We start from the raw sequence: 26,100 nt of genomic DNA, 5'->3' as shown, positions 1-26,100 counted from the left end.
GGGCTTGCCAATACTTATTTTGACAACACTGCTGATATGCTGGCTCGCAGGCTCGTCGTCTCGGCTGTTCTCGACAGATCGAGATGGTCGGTGGCTTATTAAGGGCGTACCGCGAATCCAAATACATTTAATTCACCAAAACAAGGCTAAACAGAAATCCCCGGCAGTGTTTGCACTCACGGTGTTGTACTGTGGCCAAGATCTGGACCGGTTTGCAGTTACTCTGGTATATTTAACATCGGACTATCAGATGTGAGCAAAACACAAACTGGAGAGCTGCTGTGATGTATAATCTGTGGAAAAAAAAAGCTGTGTGCTGAGCTAATGAAACACAGTGCATGTTGGATTAATGTGGTGGGATTTTCATATGCCAACAGTTCAGGGGTAGTCCATAATAATGTGTGAATAGTCAATACGGGAGTAGGAACTTCTCCATTATGCACAACTCTTAAAATAAACTGAGAACTAGGGGTTTCCAGGGGTGCTTTCACACAGTTTGAATGACTGGTGCCTTGTGGTTGTAATTTCAGAACATTCTTAATTTGAAATGATTTGTTCATATTTTTCTGTTGAAGGCAATATATGACATTTTTGTTAAAGTCAAATCAACAGAAATGACAGTCAAAGACACAAGACCCCTTAATTCTTGTAAAACCAGTTCGCTCCACAAGGTGTTACACCACGTTAGTCAAAGAAGCAGCGAGTAAACAAAGTATCACAGATGGCTGAGCGTCATCACACTGTGGTTTATTTCTGTGTGACGAACAGGCTAACACCATTTGACTGCCACAGTGTACAGCAGAGACATGACACAGTTTACAAAATGCCCCTACGGTACGTTTTAAGACATTAACACTGAGAGTTTTTTATTTTGATACCAAGTCTTGGTATTGCATCTTGGAGTAGATTTGGGTATCAAGCATAAGCACCTTGCATGTTATCTCAATCCTAATCATCTTTGAGACATGAATAACTATAAAAATGTTTCTAAAAATGGTCATGCAAGGAAGGAGGTGATCAACCATAAAATTTATTGAATATTGCAAAGCCAAAAGCTATTTAAAGTACAAATTAACAATGAGTAAATAAGCCTAATTTAAAAAAAAAAAAAAAAAAAAAAAAAAGAAGAAAACAGCTCAAAGCCATGCTACATTCTGCTTTTCATTAAAAAGTACTCACATTGAGCAGAACCGAGTACAGCTTAAGGCTCAGGCCTCCATAGTAGTCCTGCTTTTTTATGTGGGACCCTTGGGAAAATTACATGCCCGCCCCTGACCTACAGCTTAAATGCAGAAGGTTTAACACTGCTGATGCAGAGGTTCACCACTTTCATTGCCTCAACTGTTTTCGACAGGGAGGTAAAACTTGCCGATGGCTGAAAGAGGGAAAAAAAACATCGAACTCACCAAAATTAATCTCAGAAAGAGTTTTAACAACTTCATATTCAAAGTATTTGACAAACTTAAGAATGAAAAAAATTGCAATATGAAGTTAACTGAATGAGTGTTGCTGATAAAACCTTTTCATGGTCCATTTGGCATTTTAGAGAGAAATATAAAAATGAACTGAATCAGAGCTATCTGCTAAAAAGGGGAAGGACACATGAATATTCGGAACTTCATCTAAATAAATCGAAAAACTATGGTCTCACTTGTGCTTAATCAAGAACATTAATCACATCAAAACTGAATTTTGTTTGGTAAATGCATATACTAAAATAGCTAACAAAGAGAAGTACACATCAGAAAACCAGAACCGTTAATGTTTGGTGGAAAACAATATTGGCACACTATGGCAGACAAGATTTCGAACAGCAGTTAATTGATTCGTTTTCAAGTTTGTCTTTCAAAGTGTTGCTGATTAAGGCCCTGTTCACATAATGTTCTCAAAAACAAATAAAAACCTTTTGTTGTGTTTTAAGTAACTGTTTATGCAACAAAGTATGCCAGAAAACGGATATTTTCAAAACACTGCTATGTAAATCTCAAATTTTCTGAATCAAAAACACAAAAATGTTGCATTTTCATTTAAAACGATGTAAACAGGGCCAAAATTAATATTTTAAAAGTGTAATCATACTTCTTGACATTTGTTGTCTCTATAAATTCTTATGCTACAGTTTTATTTGATAACACTTCAACTGAAATGAGTTTGACCCCCCCCCCCCCCCCCCCCCGGCGGACAAGATAGCATTGTGTCAAATGTCCAATCAACCAAAACAATTCACCGATCTGTCGCTCAGATTGACTCTTCAGGACCCCAACTTCTTTTTGGAACATATTCAACCGTGGCATTGGGATTTAAAAAGACTATTATTTAAAAGTGGTACAAAAATAAAAGCATTCCGTAAATGAGAAAAATATTGAATATCATCCAACATTTGTGATGGAAGATGAATAGGCTGATCTTATTTGCATGCCGTATCATAAGATAGTACTAGATTCCATATACTTCACTGAGACTGAACTTTATCTTTAAACTGAAGGAACGAGAAAATCTGTCGAAGAAGTGGCGACTGTGTCTGTTGGTTTAATTTGCAATGGGGTGCCAGAGGTCAGCATATAACCACAGGGACAGGAAATCAGTGGCTTTAACATTTATGAGATCTTTGTCGCCAATATACCGAGCAGGCTTATCGAAGTGTCTGATCCAGTCGTGGTACATCTCGTTTCAGAACGTCCTGCAACCGACTGGGAGGTATTTTCCCCCTCCCATCTGCCTCTTCTCTTTTCACAAATTTGACCACATATGGACTCCAACACATCCCATCCTCGCCCGACTTTTGTCATTTTTACCTCAATAAGCCAAAGCACCGATATTATCACTATGTGACGTAAAACGCAACACCGATCACCAAAACCACCTCTTCTCTTCATTGTATTTCACTTTTTCTGTGGCCACGTCTGCCCGCCATCTATTGGTAGCAAGTAGGAAACAGACAACTTACAATTTTCTCTAAGCACTGATTCTTGTCACAATATTGTGACTCTGGCATCACGAGGGTGCACAGTTTCACAACTGAAAATTGCTTGCAAAACATATGAGCTGAGACTTAAAGGCTCGAAGGTTGATTTTCACAACTTTCGAAAAACGTGTGAGAGAAAGAAAAAAAAAATTCCCTAAAGCAGATGGTGTGAGTTTAGATGTTAACAGCAATTTTTATTCTAATTCCACCCACACAGGTTCTTTTTATATCTGTCAACCCTGAGCAGAGCCTCTCACTAATTATCCTGGAAGATTGAGTGAAAAGACATTATCACAACACTATGGATGCAGCATGACATTCTGCCACTGTGAGCCAGCCAGCAGCCATCAAACACGTCTTAATTTACTTCAGGTTAACAGTAAACCAATCACTGTCGCTCCTCACATGCCATTTTTTTTTTTCCGGTTCTCAGGAAGGTGGAAACCGCATCACGGGGAGAGAACGATTTTCTCAGAGAAGGTTCTGGTCATGATTCTGTCTCATCTATTGAGAGTGATGAGTGCTTGGTGGTTTAGACAAAGCCTTCGTCTGCCTCCTTATTAATGAATCTTTTCATATAATTGATTACCATTGTAAGCGTAATGGAATTTTTAATTAATATCTGTCAATTTTCACGCATAATTAATGGAGGGAACGTGCCTGTTCTTTTTCTACATTTGCATTTCTTTTTCAACCCTAATGGTGCAATTCCCAATGAATGTGCAGGTACCTCTCCTGGGTACTATTGAATAAACTGCAAATGCATTCTTATTATGCTAATGCATTGGAGAGGCCGTTCCTTTTTCCAAGCAAGTCAAAAGACAATCAAATGTAAACTCATAAATATAGTGCACTGAATGTATAATGCATGCAAAAAACACGATTCGATAAATGGGGTATTCTGATGACTGATTATTATGGATTAGAAGCATGTTAACAATGTGGTCATTGTATTGAGGGTATATAATCTTTACCGTAATCAGTGTTATTGTTTGTTCCCTTTACAGTTTCTGTGCTTAAGGTCCAACTGAAACAAATAAACAGGTTTAACAACTGAAAAGCAGAGCTGAACTGAAAATAACCACAGTCAAAAACAAAAACAAAAAAAGTCAATTCAGCTCCACAAAGTACAGACTTCTCTATGAAGTGTTTGCTATGATGTCTGGTCAAAGTGGGAGTGTGCTTGGTGCAGATAACAGCGTTTGTGATCATGACATTCCCCACACTATTGATCTTGTTTTTTTTTCTTCCTTTTTTAGGGGGGGAGGGTAATACAGCAGCAGCACACATTGCACAGCATTTGTATGAGATTGCATAAGGCTCTGCACACAGGTGACCACGTTGTGCACCTCTGTATGCATCCTGTCAGGGATGAGCTTTAACTAGCAAAAGGCTGCAGATCCTATTACGACCGCGCTGACGCAACAGTCCATCTGCGATCGTGAGCTCACCCGTAACAGCAGCAGCATTATTTTTCTGCTCTTTTCCAGTCGTGTAATTGCATCTGACCAATGGGATTAAATGGTATGACCGCGTGCAGCGTTGTTCTTGTAGGATTATCCGGCATGAGTGGTGACGCTGTCGTTCATGTTACCAAAGACCGCCAGATTACAACAAGACGGATTCTAAACTCCACGACGATTACACACCAACATCTATTCTTGTAGTAGAATCCCCTGCTAATATCTAAAAAGTACAGTGTGTAGGTACACACAGTGTTCTGTCAAAAGCTGCCAAACCTGGAGGCACAACTTTCTGGGGAGTACCTGAGACCAACAAGACTTTAAAAACACAATGCTGGCAATGGAGGAAAAAAAAAAATTTGGAAAAAAAAAAAAAAGGTCCACAAGAAAGTGCTTCCTTTCATTTGGCTCAAGGAAATGCAATCACCCACCTACAGGCCTGTCTTCACTCATGAAAAACAATCCAGGGTTCGCTGAAAAATGTGGATTTTACAAGCACAAAGTTCTGTAATACATATGGTAAAGACTCATATTATTCTGAAGCGTTGCTCCCTGCTATGCCTTACTAATGTAGCATCTCATCTGCCGAACAGGTTGACACACAGGTGACTAACTGGTAATTTCTGACTAAAACTGGCAAGTACAAGATAAGAAAATGAAACAATATCTAAAGTTCTGTAAGGAAAAGCTCGTCTGAAGAAAAAATGCTGTCACCTAAAGGATAAACATGGCATTACTTAAATTTTACATACTGCATCTTTATCTGAAAACAAATTAGGTGAACTGTACTTAGTTATGTCTTATAGAGTGTTTTGGCTCATCTTACTGGCTCCATCAGTTCACATAGTTTCCTTAACCATGTCAACCACTTGGATAAAGGGTGAAGCAGCTTTTCAGACACATCCAAGTACTCTGATCAGGGGGAAAGCATTTTTCAAGACATAGCCAGTACTTGGCAGCCTGTGAGTCTTTTTCCAAAAAAAAAAATGCAAATCATTTGGCAAAGTCAAATTTCAAGAAATGAAAGAAAATATTTTGTAGTAGGTATTGTTGAAGATGTGTTTGGTCATAATATGGCTCTGAGCTAGTTAGGGGCCCTTACTAAGTTGCTGATTCCAGAGTACTTTTTAAAAAATGACACAAAAGCAAGAGTAGTTCTGTGCTCATAGGTTCTATGTACAAATGGCAAAAACTATCATAATAATTATTGAATGCAGCACTGCTGCAGGCATGTTTGCAGATATAGGCAGAAAGTCCCAAGAAATTGAATGGAAACATGCATCTGTGCTCATTAGAAATAATCCAACATTAAGCACAAAACCACAATCAAGCAACTCTTTTTAAACCCACATTTGTATTCTTGCAACACAGCCTCCCACATTGTTACATTATTGCAACCACTGCAGCTTGATCACAAGTATTTCCCAACTCTCATGGCACAGTCCAAAGAATGTGGGACCTTCAACTGAAGTTCAGTTAATCAGGGCCGATGAGAGTAACGTTCTGCTCAACAACAACAAGCAAATCATCTGAAGAACAAAAACACACATGCACAAACAAAAAGATTTCTCGCCAACACCACACACAACCTAATGTGTGCCTACTCATGCATGAAATCACTTTGCACATTGTACTATTGTATGCACAAAGAACAGCAAACAAACATTGTAGAGCGTAACACAGCAGAAAAATACTGACACCTCAAGCTTGGTGTATTCACACAACCAAGCAAATAAACTGACGTTTCAATTTTTCAAGTAATAATGCAGCTCTGAGTTACTTTATCACTGGTCAAACACCACACAGACAACCCAAAGTGTGTACACTCGTGCATGAATTCACATGCACAATGTACACACAACCAATAGTAATGAAGCATTGAGGAGCAACAGGAAAAAAACACCTCAAGGCTGGGTGCATTAATACAAACAAGCATGAGCGGAATAAAGCAACAAAAAAAAAATCCTACCTTTTCTTGTCATACAGTGGCTTCAAGTAGCTCTCTTGATGGTCCAATGCCACACAGATAATTGAAAGTGTGCATGCTCATGTACGAAATCTCTTGTACGTTGTACTAGTGTATGCACAAACAATAGTATGCAAACATAACTGCAGAAAAACAGCAACACCTCAAGTCTGGGTGCATTAACACAACCAAGCATGACAGGAATAAAATAAGAAAGTCTTGTTCTTTGTCATCATACAGCAGCTCATCTTTCTGGTCCAACACAACACAGACAAACCAGGACATGCACACTCCTGCATGAACCCACTTACACATTGTACAAGCAAATATTATGCAACATTGAAAAGTAACAGAAAAATACCTGCACCTCAAGACAGTGTGCATTAACACAACCAAGCATGAGAATTAAAAAAAAAAAAAAAAAAAAAAAAAAAAAACTTTTGATGTAATAAAGCAGCTCTGCGCTACTTTCTTGCTGGTCCAACACTACACATAACTGTGCACACTTATGTATGAAATCACTTACACATTGCTCGATTGTGCCAAAATGATGGAGTAATGTAGAACAAAAATACCTGCACCTCAAGGCTGGGTGCATTTAGACCAGCACGAGAAGAATAAAAAAACCAAGTCCTACTTTTTGTCGTCTTCATACGGCTCTGAATTTCTTGCTGGTCTTTTGTTGGATAGCTGTCTGAAGGCTCTCAGGACTCAGGTTTCTGGATTATCTCATGATGTTTTGTTCCAATTTTCCTCTTCACTCCAAAACTGGCGTACTCTGATCCAGTCGGCCTTTGAACACACCATTAAACGCAAATTGGCAAAACAAAAATGTCATCAGTAGAACATATGGAATAATTCAAAATATTTGTCATTGAGCACCATTTTCAGTCACTTTCCCATCATGTTTTTTAATTGACTTACCTGGTAGTTCCAGAAGTGTTTTTTTTAACAATGTTTTGTTGGCTTCAAACTTCTCAGGTGAAATGAGTTTTATTTGAGGCGCTGTAGTCATATGTGGATTGATCCACAGAAACTAGTCCGCAGTTGCTGCCAAACCTGACGTTACAGGATCAGTTTTCATGTTTAACTTAAATTTCACATGCAAAATAGTTATTTTGAAGAGGCATGCTTCTTTTTCAATTCAAGAAGAAACACATGACAGAATACGCCAGACTTTTTTCCGCTGTTGCTTGATGGAACTACTTCTTCTTCCGCCTGCACCTGAGTAGGTGTACTTAGGCTGATTAACTTCAGGTGCGCTGAAACTATCATACGTGGTGCATTCATTAAAAATGGGGAAAAATCAATATTTTTTGCAGTTTGGTGGGGGGAAATTTTTTAAAAATCCGATATGGCGAAACAAAATAGAATTTTCCAAACACTTCTCTCTCCGATTTGAACTTGAAAATTACACAGAAGACCTGAGTGGTCTTTTTGTCTGAATCATCTCCACATTTAGTCGTCAGGAGACATGATCTTCCCAAAAACAATCAAAAGAGCCACTGCTGTGGTATTTAAGTGAACTGTAACTGTGAACCAGTTGTCATATTGCACAGTTCTTGGTTATGTTGCACCGTTTGTTCCATTTTTTTTTTCATGTGAAACTGGTTGTTCCAGAATTATTTTTGTCTGTTGTCAGGTGAATACAGACAACATAGAAATTTCCCAACTGATACATTTTAGCTGCACGAATGCACCATGAGAAGTCAATAATGACTGTTAAATGTGGAACTTTATCTGCTCTGAAATGAGTATGGTCGTTCATTTCGTACGATTTGTTAACAGGGCCTGAAGACAACCAAAAAACAGAAAAAAGGTTTAAGGATTTTGCCTATCAGCTGGTAGCCAAAGAAAAAAAAATCTGCAGAAACAAGTAAAATCACAAACAATAATACAAAGCAAGACAACAATTAAATGATTATGAGGTCAGTTATTTGTGCTTCACTTCTGTACATTTCGTGTATTAATAGACATTCCAGAGCTACAGTCTCTTGTGTTTGTGCCCCAACACCTGAATGACAAAGGAGGACACTGGATGAATTCACTCATGTTTTTTTTTTCTATTCATTATTTCATTGTTAGAAGAGTGCTGTATGTGTTGTAACCTTAAAATGAAAAGTTAAGCACATTGGTAAAACAAATCAAGCACTAATTTTGCCTTCAATTAAATCAAGTTCCAAAGATCAAAGTCCTACATCCAAAGCTCTAACATCCTTCGGGCCCTCTTGCGCTACCTGGAAAGTTGGTGACACACCTGCCATCAACCATCACATTAACTCAACAGCCACTCTGTTAACGAACTTTAACTAATTTTCCCAACTGTGAATGTTAATTTCAAAGCTCAAGAACATTTGGGAACATCCCCACTGCCTTTTACTTTTCTTTTAATTTTCACAAGTCCATGCTTTGCCAAGGTAAAGTTCACTCTCTTTTCATTTATAGTGTTACACTGAAGGCAGACTTTAATAAAATAAAAATAGGTCCAATGTTTTATTATTATTATAATATGGGACACATGAAAGAAACATAAGCCTGAATAATTATCATAAGAATTAGGAGACCTTTGGGGGTAAATGAAACAGCTCAAGCATGACTGGGAAGAAATTTCCTCCCCACTGTTGACCCACCTCATTCTTTTTTTAAGCATTTACACTCAGGTGACTTTGTTACCTTTTGATATTGTTTTTTGGTTTTTGTTTTTTTCTTTTTTAATGAGTGAGTCCTCATTGGACCAACAGCAGGTGCTTTCTGCAGTTGCAATCATTAACTGGAGCCATATTTTGCTTCATCTCATGAATGAGGAAATACTTTCAATCTAAAACACCAGAAATGCTTCACATTAATCACATGCATTCATACGTGACTTGTAAATTCCCCTTAAAGGACGCACTGTTTTGTAAAACAAGGTAATTATAACGGCTCCAATACAAGACAGTATAGATGAATGAAGTCGGCATTTTAGCATAAACAAAACCATTTCCTGCATGAATTTAACGGTTAGTTTCTTCTGTTTATTTGAGATGACGGATAAATAGAGTCAGCTTTGTTTTAGTGTCAGACAATCTCGTTTTGTGGAGGATAAACATATTGTTTACATTATTCATACAGGCAATAAATAATCTTCTCGCATTTTATGCTCATTGCAGAAAGTATTATCCGGAGTAATGTCATACACTAAAAATAATTCGCATTCATTTGAATAGCGATGAATAATGCACCATGGGTGACGACGTTATAATGCCACGTTATGCTTGTGTGAACTTGACAATTTGCACTGAATCACCAATTACCCCCCTGTGTGTTTGTGCATCTGTGTGTGGCTGGGGCTGTTTTCATCCGGAACGTACAGACAATTTATAGCCCACATCTCAGATTTCACCTAGTCTCTGCGGTAGGCACCGACATTGAAAGTTCAGTGGAAAATAGTCGACGTGCAAACGATGAGTTTTATATTTGCCGGTGGGATGTGCAGCGGGAGAGACGAAGACACTCGATTGTATTTAGAACTAAACCAAAAGGTGTAATGAAGGAAAAATGAGCACTTGCTGTGATCTCTTTCATTCAGCAAGCTGTCAGCAAACAGGAATGAGGTTTTTCCTCCTGTCGCTTTGGTTGGCATTGGTTTCGGAAATGTTAAATCGGAAATGTGCAAATGATTGTTCATTTTTTTGGAATAAAGTCAGGCAAAAATCCAAAGAGACGACTGATTTTATTGAAAAAGAAATGGAATAATGAGTTAGAATCACCAATGACGTGATAGAAGCTTCTTGTGTTTTTGGATAGTGATGCACTGAGAACTAATTGCTCTGATTGAATTGATAATATTACAACTAGTAAACTTACAGAGACAGTTGCGAAGATGAAGAGTTTATGAAACATTTTCAAGTGAAAATGATAATCTCTGTGGAAACAAGGGAAAATGCTGTTTTTCTGGAACACCGCTACTGCACTTGTGCACTTTTCAGTATGTTGCCTTGTAAACGTGAAATTTTTCTGAAGCGAAAGCGCATAAACGATGCGTTATAATTTAAAATGTGATCATGTAAACGAGACCTAAGCATCAACAAAAGGAAAACAACTCTGTTTGCTGGAAAGAGCGACTCATTGATCTTTAATTAACTCCTGACAGCAACTTTAAAGACCTGACTCTCTAAATAGCATTAGGCAATGCAGCTGTGATTACCGCGCTTCAATAAGCTTACTTTACCTTCAGCTGGATGCACATCAGTGAAAGATATTCCCTTTGAATTATAGATATGAAAAGGATTCCAAAGCAAACTCTGATGTGATGATCTTTAACTCCAGCATGTGAGTGGTATTCACACATCTGGATAATCATCACTGAACACATATGGAAGGAGGAGTAGAGATGCTAACAAGAGAGAAAAAAAACACGTATTTATCTAAAAACTGTACCTCCTGTGGAAATAACGATATTTAGCATGAGAGTTTATCAAAAATCAGACATCAGACAAATCAATTGATCTCTACATCTTTACTCATTCTAAAAATTCAGTCCCAGCAGCTTCCAAAATGTACCCAAAAGTCTATTGGGAATTGTACAATTCACTTTAAGTTTTCAGTGATACATATTAAAATTAATCTTCGCTGCCCCTGAGCCAGCTGGGGTAACTTCGTCAGGCTGGCTCTGCCTCAGCGCTTAAAATATCTGTTCATGTCTCCAGGAATAAAACTGCTGTTCAACACTGTTGGTGAACATTTTCTGCCAGCAAAAAGCAGGCAGCGATCCATATCCATATACAGTAATGATTACATTGCATTAGAGCTTTTAAATATTTAAAGGGCTTTGAATGGTATGGCTGAACTCTGCAGCGAGGTAAACAGAACTATGTGAATAGGCTTTCTACCAGTGGCCCAGAATTTGTTTGCCTCGTACAAAGAGAGCCGCCATGGTCCTGGGTCTGTATTAACAAAGATGTTCTCTGGCTGGATTTGAGATATTGTTGCAATTGTGTAGCGAGCCCTGTAGTCACAGCCTTCCTTGTCAGGTGAAAGCATAAATAAGGGTCTCTACAGAAAACAAGTATTTACCTTGAGTTTCTTCCAGTCTAATCCTTTTCCCACTTCGAGAAAAACTCCCGTCTCCGATCAGACCGAGGGTAGATTTTTGAGTCATGCTCGAATGGAAATGGGTCCGCGACGTTGAAGAGTTATCACTGCAGCATAATTGCACTGCGAGAATACATTATTTATGAGAGATTTAGCCTCATTAATCTGTGAAATGTTCTGAAAGCACGATCATTTTATTTTTTTTCTCATGACTTAGTGTTTTGCAGATTCTTGCAGAGAAATGAATTTGCTCTTTGATGCGCAGTCAGTTTCCTTCACCGTCTTTGTGAAATAGTCTTCCTTGACAGCTCTCCCCCAGCGCTTTCAATGAATCATTATCAGTGCCAATGTTTGCACTCAACCTGTCTGTTTTTTCCTTCTCCCTCGTCTTTTTGTCTTTCAGCTGCACACTGACCTCGATCAGGGGGACAGTGCTGTGAAGTACACTCTCTCGGGGGAAGGGGCTGGCTCCATTTTCACAATTGACCAAACAACGGGGGACATCCATGCCTTAAGGAGTCTTGACAGGGAGGAGAAGCCTTACTATACCCTGCGCGCCCAGGCCGTTGACATCAACACCAATCGGCCCCTGGAGCCCGAGTCTGAATTTGTAATCAAGGTCCAAGATATCAATGACAATGAGCCAAAGTTCCTGGAGGGACCCTACACAGCCAGCGTTCCTGAGATGTCACCAGTAGGTAAGTGACCGGCCTGAGTTAACTAAAGCTAGAAAAGTCGATACTTTCTTTAATGGCACCCAAAACTTTGTTTTCTTGTCTCAAAGTGGAGAGAACTCAAGCAAAAGTTCATTTTAGGAGAGTCACGGGTACAACCAGAGGGGTAAACCTGCCCCGCCCAACAGATTCTGACATTTCAGAAAGCCATTTATTTTTGGTGTGCCCTCAGTATATTTCACAGCTTTGTCTATACACATTCCCCCCAAGGGAGAATAGATCAAGGTAATTCACCGGGAGAATGGTTCCTCTTGATGTGCATTGCAATGAAGCCCTCAAAACTCCAAAATCAGCAGTCTCTAGAGTACAGCAAGAAAGCGGGAACAACACAGCATCCCCCCAGTGAGCGCTCTAAATCAGAAGACACACTGTTTACTGCAGAATAAGAGAGATGTTTTGAAGTATATCAAAAAGACATCTCAGGCAAGGTTGAAAACAAAGTGCGCGGATGGGACTTTAAACACCACCCACAGAAGATCAATTATCTCGCTGACACAACTAATTACTTCTCCTTTCGATAATCACATTTTTCTAAACGGATCCACCAAATATTTAAAGTGTTAGCTCCTGCTTATGTGCAAATTTACATTATAATGATTCCCCCCCCCCCCCTTTTTTTTGTATCACACAAGTCTATAATAATCCAATCTCTTATAGAGAAACTCTCACTTGACTCCACAGTTCTAAGCATCTGAACTTTATGGTCATGACAAAAAAGAAAAAGTTGCTGAGCAGATCATTTAATTTATGACTGGAAATTGCCTTGTTAGAAAATTTCAGTCTGGCTTCAGATTGCGGCACAGCACAGAGGCTGCACTCCTCAAAGAGCTTAATGACCTTATTTCAGCAGATTATTCTGGCCTCTCGTGGTATTTAATCCTTTTAGATCCTTATGCAGCTATTGATACTGTGGATCAGTCGTTCCCAACCTTTTTTCTTTAAAGCCCACTTCCTCCTGGATGTCGATGCCTTGTTCGATCTTTGACTTCCCAAACCATTACAGTGAAGCTGGTGGACACACACACACACACACACACACACTAACATTCATAAGAAAGAGACAGTTTTTTAGGTGGTTTCTTGTTCCTAAAAAAAAAAAAAAAAAAAAAAAAACCTGTTCTGGTTTCCCAGAAAGAAGCCAACTGCTGTACATAATTCCACAACACCTGTCTGTGAAACACAGTTTTTCAATAGAATATTTAACTCCTGGTGTACCTCAGGGTTCCACCCTGGATCCCCTCCTTTAAACTGCAGGCATATAACCACATTTTAAATAGACACAGTATCCATTTCCATTCTATGCAGATAATACCTTATCCTTTTTCTCTTTTGATCTCAGTGTTAATCACCTAGCCTCTCTTTGAAGATGCCTTACTGATGTCCAGATCTGGACATTAGATAACTTTCTGCAAGTCATAACAGATAAATGTGGAATCAATAAAATTGGTGTTGATTCAACACAAGCCACATCAGTGTGTGTATAAATGTATTTGAAAAAATGTAGGCACACATATCTTAAACATCATTCAAACTTGTTTTTATCAGTTTTATGGTATCTTTAAAAATATGAGTGAGGATTTCAACCATTTTAACCCATAATTTCCTCGCTACTCACTCCCACAAATAGCATCGAACATATATGAGTCATATAAACATAACTGATATACCCATAACTGATTTACATACAACTGAACAGGAAACCTTGAACCAGAAGAATATAAAAGTGATTTCTGAATGTACCAAACACAACTTCACCAACAACCAAGTTATGTAACAATAAACCGATGGGTCCCATCTCGCATCACAGCACTTCATGCCAAAGCCACACACATAACCTATACACCAAACTAGAAATTGGCACTCAGAGAGCACAGACCTCCGCCACAGCTCAAATCAATCACCAACAACAATAAGAACACCATATATAATCACACAACATTGTGATCGGAGGTGTGATCGAAGCGGAGCGCTGCAGCGTTCGGTGCCTCTCTGTGTTGCCCTGTCGCCCTCTCTCCCTGTGTGTGTTTGTGTGTGTTTGTGTTTATCTGAAAAGGAAAACCCAAAAGCAACATAATTTATGTTATTTTACTTCATTTTAATTTGAAAATTGACCAGATTCTGTTGTATTTTCCGTTCCCGACTTCCTGTGTGGTGCGATCTGCTCTGTCCAGCTTTACAACTGGTGGTGAACGGAGCGCACGGCTCGCGGAGAAAATAGAGAGGAGCGGAGCAGCCGCGGTCCACGGCTCGAGTCGCTACGCACGCGGCGCTCCCCCGCGCCTCCTGTATGAGCCGTCAGAGAGGTTAACAGGGGCGCCGATCTGACAGTCGGTGCGCGGCGCTTCGCACTTCCGCGTCGGAAGTGGCGCCTCCTGTGTGAACCAGGCGTTTGTCGCCCCCTGTCGGTAGGCCTGCCCAACCATGTGAAAGACTCCCTCTCTCTCAATGATAAAGAATCATTTAAAAAAATCCTGGATCCAGACAGTGATCCGGATCATCACCAAAATTTAATGGATTCTAAGTTAGCCCAAGACCCACCTTTCCACAAAGTTTTATTGCAATCCGTCCATTACTTTTTCCGTAATCTTGCTAACAGACCAACAAACCAACAAACCGACATGATTACATAACCTCCTGGCGGAGGTAATAAAAGCAGAAATTTTAACGTCTTTGCAAAATAGAGAGAGTAAGAAAATAGCATTTTCAAACAAAAACTGAAAAATGACCTTGATTTCTAAATGTTAGAGCAAGAGCTGCTTCTGACAAGAAGAAACCAAGAAACCATGACCACAGGTGTATTCCCAGGATCTCGCAAGATCTTTATAGGCAAGTTTAAATGGGCCAAAAAATCCTCCTAAGAATTGGATTTTAAGGTGAAGTGGATTGTAAATGTGTCATATAAACAGCTGAGTGGATCTCCTTCACTTAGATTTCAGATCAGATTGTAGGAGGCAGGCTACGGCGATCGATAACCCGCTTGTGTCTCATATAAACTGCGCCTGAGAGCGGAATGGATTGTACGGGCAGATTGTTTTATCTGCACATGCGTTTCCTCGTATGTAGTGACGTGATGAAGTGTGCAGTAAACAGGAGGCAGGAGACCCAACCTGAAGAACTGGAGAGTGGTTGAAAAAGACCTTTTTAAAAGAGATGACCACATGTCACGCAACAGCGAGTTGTTCAAAGAGCTCTGCGGTAGACTACCAGCGGTGCACCCGCTACCAGTAGAGTAGAGGGCCGGCAGGCAGAGCAGAGCCTTGCAGACAGAGGCCAGCTGGCTGGTGTACTCAACACAACACCGGGGACGCCGGTAGAGCGGTGCCAGCACAGAGGAATGGACCCCTGCAGGGCGAAGGCCGGCCAACCGGCTGGGACGCCAGCCGCCGGAGTGCTCACTCTTTGAGCAGCGCATCATGGAGATGTTTGAACACCATTTCAGCAGATATCCAGCAGATGAAAACACACTGCAAGGTGCTTGGGACTGCTGACTACAATGCTAAAGATCAGAGCCTGAAAATTCCTCGAGAAACCTTATGTGCATGTCACAGATATAGGAGAACATCTATAATCCGCTTCAGCCGGCGTCTTTGTATACAAAGATTGAATGCGGATCGCTTTGTATGCCGTCCATGTATGCAAATGCATTTAATACGACTGTTTTCAATTGGATTGAAAAAAACACCCATGTAAACTGAGCCTGTGCCACCAAATGACATTGATATTGTTGCTTAAGTATTACAAACAACCTACTTAGACTATTGCTCCTGCATTTTACTTCTGTTTAACTAATTCCAACATGTCCAGACTCCAGTTCATACAGAACATTGCTCCAACCAAAATCAAACTGAGGATAAAACTAATTTTTAGCTGTCACTTTTGAGGCAACAATTTAATCACCCCCTCAGTTGATGAATGCTGTGACAGGTTAATGATTCCTTGATCTGGATTGAAAACGAGTTGGGGATTTGAGCCCAGGAGCAACATGCTGGTTGTCTTCTTTCAAACACTCTAAATTAAAAAGATTCTATCCTTTGTTTTCAGGATAATGTGCAGCCTAAATGCTGATGGGAGTGTCTCGACAGTGCATGGGTACTGCAAAGATTTACACCTCAAATATAAGTAGCTGGATCAAACATGTATTTCATAAATAAGACTAAATAATGACCTCTACCTCTAAAGCCTGTAACAGTGGCAGAAAGATTGGACTATGGATCATTGGGGTTGTTTTCTTTTACTATTCACTGCTCCCTGAGGAGACGTCTTGCATGCGTTAGCCCAGGCGAGTCATGATGAGAGCACTCTGAGGAGTAAAAAGTGCGTCATGTGTTCATTTAGTGGACAGCCTCTTCAACTGATAAGGGATTAATCAGCTAATTGCACATAGCGGATATAATGACAATGGGAATAATTGTAGCCCGAGTGGCTCTGAAACTTTTCATGAAAAGGGTAAATTTGAATTTAGGCTCTTTTTCTTTTTTTTTGGGTGGGTCAATTACATTTATTAGGAAACATTTGTTCCGAGGAAATAAAAATGAAGGAAAAGAGCATCTTAGAGGACAAGACTGTGGTCATCACAGGAAAAAAACAGATGAAACTGGGATTCTCCTCCTCTTCTTCAGTCTCCATTCCTGATCTGTATGTATGGGCTGCTATCAGGCTCATGCAGAATGTCACCTGTTTGAATGAGGTGTGTAGTTGCAGGAGATCTTTGAAACATTCTGGGCAGGGACTCTCCATTAAAAGTTTATTTATTTTTATTTTTTTATTTTTTTATTTTTTTTTTGGGGGGGGGCAGTTAAAACTAGGTTGCATCCAACCTCTGAATTTACCAATCCAGCACTGGGCTGCAGGGAGCTTGAGATGGTCGAAGCTCATGATGGGACAGACAACTGCACAAGTTTTCACAGAGATATACTTGCATAAGAATAAGAATGTATGTGTGTAAAAAGACAATGTATGTGTGTGAGACAGAAAATAGAGGTATGTGCGAGGTAAATATATGTGTGTGAGAGGACCAGAATGAATGATGTCTTGTTTAGCCCCTCATACTACAGTGTAATATTCTCTGTGCACATGTATGTATGTCTGTTTTCTTGACACAAATGAACAGCACCGACAAGTGACCCTGCATGAAAAGCAACTATATCATTCTTTATTAATTAATGTGTCAAAAACATTGGTAAAGTTATGTTTAATTGTCTGTTGAATGTTAGAAGATTAGGCTGTGCAAATATGTCCTTTTGTTAAAGGAACTTTACAGAGAGACTCAAAAGTCCCATACCATTCTATCTACTACTAATAATTTAGTTTGCCTTCACTACAATGCAGCAGTTGTTGTAACAGTGAGAATCAATATTTATGCCAGCAGGAGTCATGTAATCAATGGGTTCATTAACTGCTACATCCTTCTCGTTGTCCCGTCGGGGCGAAACAAAAGAGGCTAAATAATGCTGAAGGTAAATATGCAATAATTCGCACTGGTAATATAGGACCAAAACAAAAAGGAATCGCTCCTGGCTGTAATCTCTTCTTGGTAATTAAATTATCCCAAAAAACATTAAAAAAGGCAGAAAGTCTCATTTTGAAAAGTTGCTTGGAAGGAAAGTAATTCTGGTAACACATCTCTTGGTTCAATACGTCTGTTTTTCTCTATGAAGTTAGTTTTAAACTTTTAATCAGGATAAAAGTGTTTCTTAAAGCTATGTCTTTTTTGACATATTAAAAAACATTTTTTTCCTTGTTTGATCTGTTCCACCACTTTTAGCTGTGCGGGCTTTAATTTTCTAGTACTTTTAATAATCAAAGCCCATTTGAACATTTCCTACTTTTTTATTTTCTATGCCTTTTTTGAATTTTTTTTTTTTTTTTTTTTGTTGAGTTTTTGCCAGTTTTGATAATCCATCAGTTTTGGCCTTTTTACATACTTTTTTGGTCAGATTAACATTTTCAGTTCATCGATGGTCACATCTTCAATTTCATGTTGCAGTATAAAATCAACTGCTTTCAAATATTTTACAAAAAAAAAAAAAAAAAAAAAAAATTGTGATGAAACAGTATTCTTGAAATCCATGTATTAGAGCTGGTAGCATTGATAGAATGGCAGTTCTAACGCTCCAGACTGGTGAGCATGTGGCATACGTGTCGATGACTTGAATTTACTGCTTTACCAGGCGTCCGCTTCAGGTGTTTCTGAGCTTTCCCTACATTTCAGCTGTTCCAGATGTGTCGCCCCTCCCTCTGGATGGACATAAAAAAGTTGTCTGTGTGTTATCTAGTCTATTAGCACAATGCAGTCCTCATCTGCTCTGTCTAATCACACACGTGTGCGCTAATCTCTCCTCACCTAATGTTTTAATACCATCTGTTTGGAGCGAGAACCGAGTTTAATATACGGAGAGATCTTTATTACCGGGAGCTTAGCGGAAATTAAAAGGCCGGTGTAAATGCCATCCCTGTGGTCAGTGCCTCCGAATCGCGCCCAGCATCCCACACAGCCCGCAGTGTAATCCTGTAGAACGTGTCTGGGAGCAATCGCGGTGAGGCTGCTTGATTGATGCGTGGACATATGTGCACGGAGCTGTCTGGCTGTGAAGGCATCATTGTCAACCTGTCTGGAAGTTGTTCCTTCAAAGTGCCTGCCCATCTGGCTCACAAACAGCATGCCGGTGTTCTGGAAGTTAGGAAACCCTCAGTCTGACGAAGCATTTTGTGTTGGATTCTCCAAACTTTGAAGAGCGAGACAGAGAGAGAACTGAATATCTGTTCAATATCAACACATGTATGTGATTCAATTATGTGTGGAACTGTGTTTTCACTGCCAACAAGTTGAAGGTGGATGAGCCAAACCGCCAACAATTATATTTTCCCTTTTGACAACACGAGCTTGGAGGAATGCCATCTGAATACAACTCCTGCCAGAGCCCTTTGTTTTCTCAATGGTACTATCACTTCATGAGTGCTCACACAAGAATTTATTTATTTATTTATGTATTTATTGTTTTCCCTATAATTCACTTCTGATTATACAACTATGATGAGCAATATTATTATTAACAATAGTTGCATGACTTGACGAGCGATGATCACAAAAATGCTTTAAGAAAATATCAACGATACTCATCAACTATACATTCAGTGTTTAAGACAACAAGGTTTGCATTAATTTATGACTGTACGAATTGAAAAGATGATAATGATCAGAATCATACGTTCATGTGCACATCAGAGCAGAGCAGAAAGCTCAGTTCTTTTCTTTTGATGGTACTCCGTATGTGTTTTTCTCCATCAAGCCCCACGGCTGCAGCTTTCCTGTGATTCATCATTCACTCAATGGGTCAGGCGAGACTGTTTAGTCAACTGATGAACTTCAGAGTGTGTGGATGTTTCTGTCTCCCGGGAAAAACCGATTAATTCAAAGTCAATATGTCTTCCCACTCCTTCTGTTCTCCCACCGCAGGGACGTATGTGACGCAGGTAACGGCCACGGATGCAGATGACCCCACCTACGGGAACAGTGCCCGAGTAGTATATAGCATTCTCCATGGACAGCCCTACTTCTCTGTTGACCCCAAAACAGGTGAGTACTGCTCTTTCTTTAGGCTGTATTTGGTTTTGAAGTGTGTTATATTTCCAGCTTTAAAAGCCCAATATGCAAGACTTGAGTGTGTCTGTGATTCACTAGTAGAGCAAGTCACTGGGTCAAAGGAAGGGCAGATGACCATGCTGCAGGAATAAATTCAACATAGAATGCATTTGGAGAAATGTGAATTATTTATAACTTACAGTGTCATCAAAATAAAAACCAGCCACTCCTGCTCGATGGCATTCATCTTTTAAACCACTTTATCAAGCTCAGGTTCGCTGGGTTGGAGCTGATCTTAGCTAACTATGAGCAAAGGCAGGGTAAGAATATGGACAGCTCATCGAACCATCACAGGGCAACCACAGAGATGGGTTAGGGTCATCAGTTAACTTGTGGGAAGGAAAAAAAAAAAAAAACCAAAGAAGAAGCTCTAACGTCTCCAGCACATTGTAGCCCAAGACAGTGTGTTACATTATTCAGTGAAGTTACGACAAACCATGACCATGTTTCGTCTAGTTGGTTGAAGAAAATCTGTAGGACTGATTAGTGCCAGCTCAGTGTCTACCACCACATGCATGTATAATGCCAGGCGTATGATCAAGTAAGTTTCCCCAAGGATTCAACACCCAATGCACTAAAGGGACATTTGGCCAACTCTTATCCAAGCTGCCCATCAAGACATCTTGAAGAAAGATTTGTTGTCTTCTTGGTAAAAACTGGGCCAAGTCAAGCCCCTTTCATTGTTTTGGCAGATGTTGAACCACTGTAACGTCCAGCTGGCAGTTAAGCCTGATCCATACCTCTGCATTGACTTTCTATATATCGCAGTCTTTATGCAGTGTTTCACCCTGGAAGTGGGTTCACCACTATATTGCTGGAAGTGTAGAAGGATCAGTTCAAACGAAATGTGCTTATTTTTCAAACTTAATGAACAATTTGTCACAAATATTGTCAGTGATGTGGAAAATTTAAATTTTGCGCCCCATCCCTTGTCGGTGTGTGCTATTCATTCTGAAATTCAACAGTGCTTCTCCAAGAAAGTGGACATTCACCACACCAATGACATCGCTGACACAGCAGAGCGGACCAGTCACGTTTGTGGTCTGCGTCACTTCGCCTTGCTTTCTGTGGCACGTCGCCTTTTTTGAAATTTTAGAGGTGTGCGTCGGGCTACACAGAGGCTTGGAGGAGGTGTTATTTGGTTAGTGGTGTTGACAATCATCAGATTTCATAACAAAAAAAAACCCTTTCTGTCTGTGTGACTACCAAAGCAGACAAGAATAGATCTACTGTCTCCTCGCAGCAGGTGTTTTATTAGCTCTTCTTGAGTTTTCAACTGGTAAAAGATCTTGAAAATTATCATTTCCCAGTTAGTTTCCCCTCCAGTCCATCTTTATAAAACAGACTGATTGCACAAAGATAAGGGGTCTCAAGCTCAAATGAGCTGGGGGCCACTGGTGGCAGGATTGTCCCAACGGGGGAGCGCTTCGGAGAACAATAAATAGATATTTATTTTTCAAAATCTGATCACACAAGACTGTAGCAAGTCAGTGCAGATATTTGTCGTCATCATTCAGTACCTAATTGAAGTAATTAAAAAAACTAATAAATGAGATTAGTGCTCTCTTTTGGCCAGACAACACATATCCTCATATTTTCTTCCTATTAAACCAAATTTAATCAAGTATGCACATTAAGCAGGCGTGTGGGGCCATGTCATTGATGTATTTCAATACAAAAAGCTGCTTTACCTTGTTCTACATTGCTTTGTAGTCACCCCAGCACGCAGCATCGTTCATCATGACAGCTCCTCAGCATGTTCTGCTTCCACCTTGGTCAAATTTTGAGGAAAAAAACCCCCTAATAAACTGGACCACAATATGAATATTTCTTTGGTAACACTATTCACATTGAACTCGGCCTTCAAGGTTTGGTATTTAATCTTTAATTTGGTAATAAACAGTGTTTTTGTTGATTTAATATAACAGTGTGATACAGCTACTACCCACACCACCTTGTGGTAGGGACTTGCATTGCATTAGATATCTCGACGCTAATTTAGAAAAGTGCATGGAACATGTCCAACCTGTATTGACGTTTCTTTCAGTTTTAATACTTTAAGCTAAAGAGGAGCGAGTTACCCCTCCGAAGAACATGAATCTGTGTTTTGCGTGTACCTTGCAATTGCAGTGAGGCAATCTGGTGAAATAAGGTTATCTAGGTCATTAGTCTTGACAGAGATGATTGAGTGTCTTTCTAATCAGTATGCACAACACAACGGTGGACCAGTGCAAGCATATATCAAAAGAATAAAACGAGCCTCAGAACTGACCCCCAGGGGCATTGCACAAATCATCTGTGCCACAACAGGACGTATGTTCCTCCCTTACAGAGTGAATTATTTATTTGATTCGCGTACAAACTGTGTCAATTGTGGGAAACGCAGCACTTATATCAAGCAGAATTTAAAATCAAGTATTATCAAAAGGCCTCAGAATAGGAGGTGAGACACTGAGGTATGACATTTCATCAGGAGTTTCCTGTCCTCAAAAAAAAAAAAAAAACAGAGAATTCTCCCTCAGCAATGAGCGGAACTATGTTGCTTTAAATGGTATAAAGATAAAAATAGAAACCGTATGTGCCAGTTACAGCCATAAATTGACACATCTGTGACAAACTGGATGTTATGTTTACATTCTCTGTGCATTCACAATCTGGAAATACCAAATGAACTAAACTTCAATAAGAACTAAAAGATTTCTCATGAATAATTCACAAAAAGCTTGTTTACCAAATTAAAATTTTTTAATAATTAATGTATTGCAGCTTTGCTCCAAGTAAGCCTTATTTTTTCTATTTTATATCTAAAACAGTAGCTGTGGAGGAATTCCCATCATCGTTTATCAGACTGACCGGAGATATGATTGGCAAAAATGTTTTAAATCACAAAATAAGCACATACTCCCTGGAAAATGTACTCCTGAGACGTTTTCTCAGTATGTTGACCTTCTCTCGTCTGCTTAAAAAAAAAACAAAAAAACAATGGGTGTCGGTACGGCGTCTCTAAATATGGCAGCTGGCAACTGTCACCGCATTTTGCAGTGAATCACGCTGACAAGTACCCCCATAAAGTGACAGTTTTGTGCAGAGTTAGTCTGCAAAACTGCTACTACCGGGTGGTTTAAACCGAGATTACACAAAGACAAATAACACAATAGCGTCCGCGGCGGCCACGTTTACACCGTTGGCCATTTCCGACTTATTTATACCTGCACATTCACTGGGAGAAGGTGGATGGCGTCCCCAGGAGAGCGGGAAGGGGGGGGGAATGGCAGTAAAAAGGTTCGGCGGTGGCAGACGGCGGCTCTAAATCTGAAATGCCTTCACAGCGCCAGTGTTTGCCGGCGGTGGGCTGCTGTTGGCTTCCTATCCGGGACAGTTCAAAGCGTATGAAAATAGGTTCATACATATCACACAGCCAGATACGGTGGAATCTGTCGCTGATTATGCTGCTCATCCCAGAGCATTACAGAGCACATACTGTGACTGTATTTCACACTGAGGCTGCGGGAACCAGGAGGGGAAAAAAAAACCCAAACTGTAATAGCAAATGTTTGCCCTGCTGGGGCTGTAGCTATCTCCAAACGCACATAAACAAGGGGAGCAAACACTGGGAGGTAAAAGGTGAGCGAGGGGAGGAGGAGGAGAAGGAGGAGGGAGGGCAGCAACAACGTAGATGAATTGCTATGTATTTCGTAGAAAGATGAGAGTGAGGTTCATTTCTCTTTAAAAATAACCACGGTCTTTCATTTTTTTGGATTTCCCCATGTTTTCAGGGTTTGTGAATCAAATGAGACATCCTCCCCGAATAAATCAAATAAGGCGAAGGGGGGGAAGGGGAAAGTGCACCTATGCTGCCTGCTCCTTCCTCCTCTGCTCTTTTTCCCCTGCACCCTCCCACTGACCCAGCTATTAATCTGCAGTACAAACGCTCTCTGATCTCAGGGTCTCTGATCCTCAAGTGAATCATTATATGGCTTCACCAGAGCTCCCTATTGAATGTCAAGTGTTTCCAGTTTGTGGGATGACCTCTATTTCAGCCTTGGTCGGAGGCACATGTGCAGAGCCGGCTCCTTAAGTCGGAAATATATTGAGCGCTTTTTGGACTAAATTGTACGTCTGGTGTGAGGCGTATTTCTTCTCCCAACCCCTTTGTCTTTTTATGCCTCCTCGTCTTCCTCTCTTCCTCTTCTTTATTATCGGTGTTTCTCATCCATCTCTCCGCTCACCAGGGGTTATAAAGACAGCCTTGCCCAATATGGACAGAGAGGTGAAGGAACAGTACCAGGTGCTCATCCAGGCCAAGGACATGGGGGGCCAGCTGGGGGGGCTGGCCGGGACCACCACCGTCAACATCAGCCTCAGCGACGTCAACGACAACCCGCCCCGGTTCTCCAAAAGTGAGTCTGGAAACCTCTCTGACTTTGCATGTGACCTGAAACACATTTCCTTCTCATAACGGAGTAAACACGATAACAGGCTCGGGGTTTTTTGGGGGGGGTGGGGGGGGATTCATCACATCTACTCCTCCTAATTGGTTTCCATTATTTGTCATTACGCGCTGTCATCAGCAGCGGCCTGTTTATTTAGCTCGATTGCATCTACTACTGTTACGTGTCGCCGGTGGCTCCATATTTCTATATTTAGATGATCTGAGCTTGGCTGGTGCTGCGCGAGGGACTGAGCCGGTGTATTTAAACACCGTGTTATTTCGATATAAGCCGCTAAACCAGATTAATGTGATTGCAGCAGATCACCAGGTCATGCAAAAAAAAAACAAAAAAAAACTGGTGAATCATCGATCTGTGAAAGCTTCTGTACGTATATATTCATCTGTGTGCAAAATGTATGAGAGGAATGCAAAGTGGTGATTTGAAAAAAAAAAAAAGATCTCTTGGTATTTTTAAAGGGACGCCAGGAGATCTCCTCTGAATGTAAATATGACCGGTGAGACGGTCAAGCTCCTCTGGCTGCGAGGAAAAGATGATATTTCCATAACGCTGTCACAGCAGAGAGGTTTGGGCCGAGGATGGAGGCTCCTCTGCCCTCCTCTGTCCCAAATCCTCTCTTTGTCTTCCTCTTTTTTTTACACAAAGGGCTAAAGCCCTGACTTCACCGGCCTGTGACAACACGCTCAGGGTACAAAAGTGTGAAAAATTACACAAAATGGGGGATAATTTTCACTTGGAGTCACACCGAATTGGTTATTTGTGTGTGTAGTGAACGCTGAAAGAAAGAGACAGGAACAGGTGTTGAAAATTGGGTCAAAATTCTCATGTAGGAGTCTAAGTTTTATGAAAAGTTGTACTTTTGCAGCATTTTTCAAAAAGTTTCTTTGAAACTCCTGATAAGATGAGCATGAATAAATCAAATAAAGCTCCAGTAGACATGGACAAACTCATTTGCTTTCACTGTCAACAATTTGATTTGATTTGAGAACAACAACAACAATAAAAAAAGTCTTTTGAAAATTTGAAGAAGCAACGAAAACAAGGTAGGAAGGTTGAACAGCTAACATGACTACAAACTGAGAAAATCAATAAATTAAACCAAAAATAGCTGAAATTGAGGAATAATTAAAAACTGGAAAAGGGATGGATGAAAAAAATGCCAAAAAGATTTTAAACAAATACAAAATAATTACAACTGCTGTAAGTGGGTACAAATGCATGAAAATATCTCAAATCAATTAAGAACTTAAAAAAGAAAAACAGACAGTATCTAAAATACTATATCTAAAAGTCAGAATAGCTCAAAAACCCCAATGGAAAATGACAAAATTGTGAAAAAAAAGAAAAGAAAAATAAGGCTGAAAATCATAAAAAGGATCAAGTGAACAAAACCACTAAACTTCAAAAAAAAAAAAAAAAAAGCTCAAATTTTCTCAAAAAAATATGCTGCAGTAGGAAGTTTTTGATAGTGCTCTTGTAAATCCTGGAAAAGTGTAGATAACTTGTACATTCTAAAATATTAAATACTCATTTGGCATCTGCTCAATATTTACATGGTATTCGATTATGATGGTATACCATTTAGACATTTACATGATCCTGAAGAACTTCCTCCTGGCATTAACTAAGTATTTTATTTTTCTACTCTATACTCGCTCGATCTTTGTTTCATATTGTCTTTATATTTGCTTCAGTTTCACATGCACACACTCCCGATTCGCACAATACTCAAGGTCAAGCTGAACTGTATTATCCCAGAAGGGCAATTTGTCGTCCAGCCAGCAGTAAACTGTGGCCATAAATACA

The 26,100-nt window shown here is 39.9% G+C and overlaps 1 protein-coding gene across 2 annotated transcripts in view; it reads left to right on the top strand.

Moving 5' to 3' along the window:
• Positions 1–26,100, top strand: part of LOC115394184 (cadherin-12-like) — a 159,236-nt gene that overhangs the window by 75,512 nt on the left and 57,624 nt on the right. For both annotated transcript variants that reach the window (XM_030099401.1, XM_030099400.1), the window contains exons 3-5: positions 11,871–12,165; positions 19,658–19,777; positions 24,076–24,243. In XM_030099401.1, coding sequence (XP_029955261.1) covers positions 11,871–12,165; positions 19,658–19,777; positions 24,076–24,243 — 583 coding nt within the window. The remainder of the gene's footprint in view (positions 1–11,870; positions 12,166–19,657; positions 19,778–24,075; positions 24,244–26,100) is intronic.

The sequence above is a fragment of the Salarias fasciatus genome, chromosome 9 (assembly GCF_902148845.1).
Source record: "Salarias fasciatus chromosome 9, fSalaFa1.1, whole genome shotgun sequence".
Taxonomy (NCBI): Eukaryota; Metazoa; Chordata; class Actinopteri; order Blenniiformes; family Blenniidae; genus Salarias; species Salarias fasciatus.
Note: the sequence above shows the minus strand (reverse complement) of the source record. Positions and strands in the feature narration are given on the sequence as shown.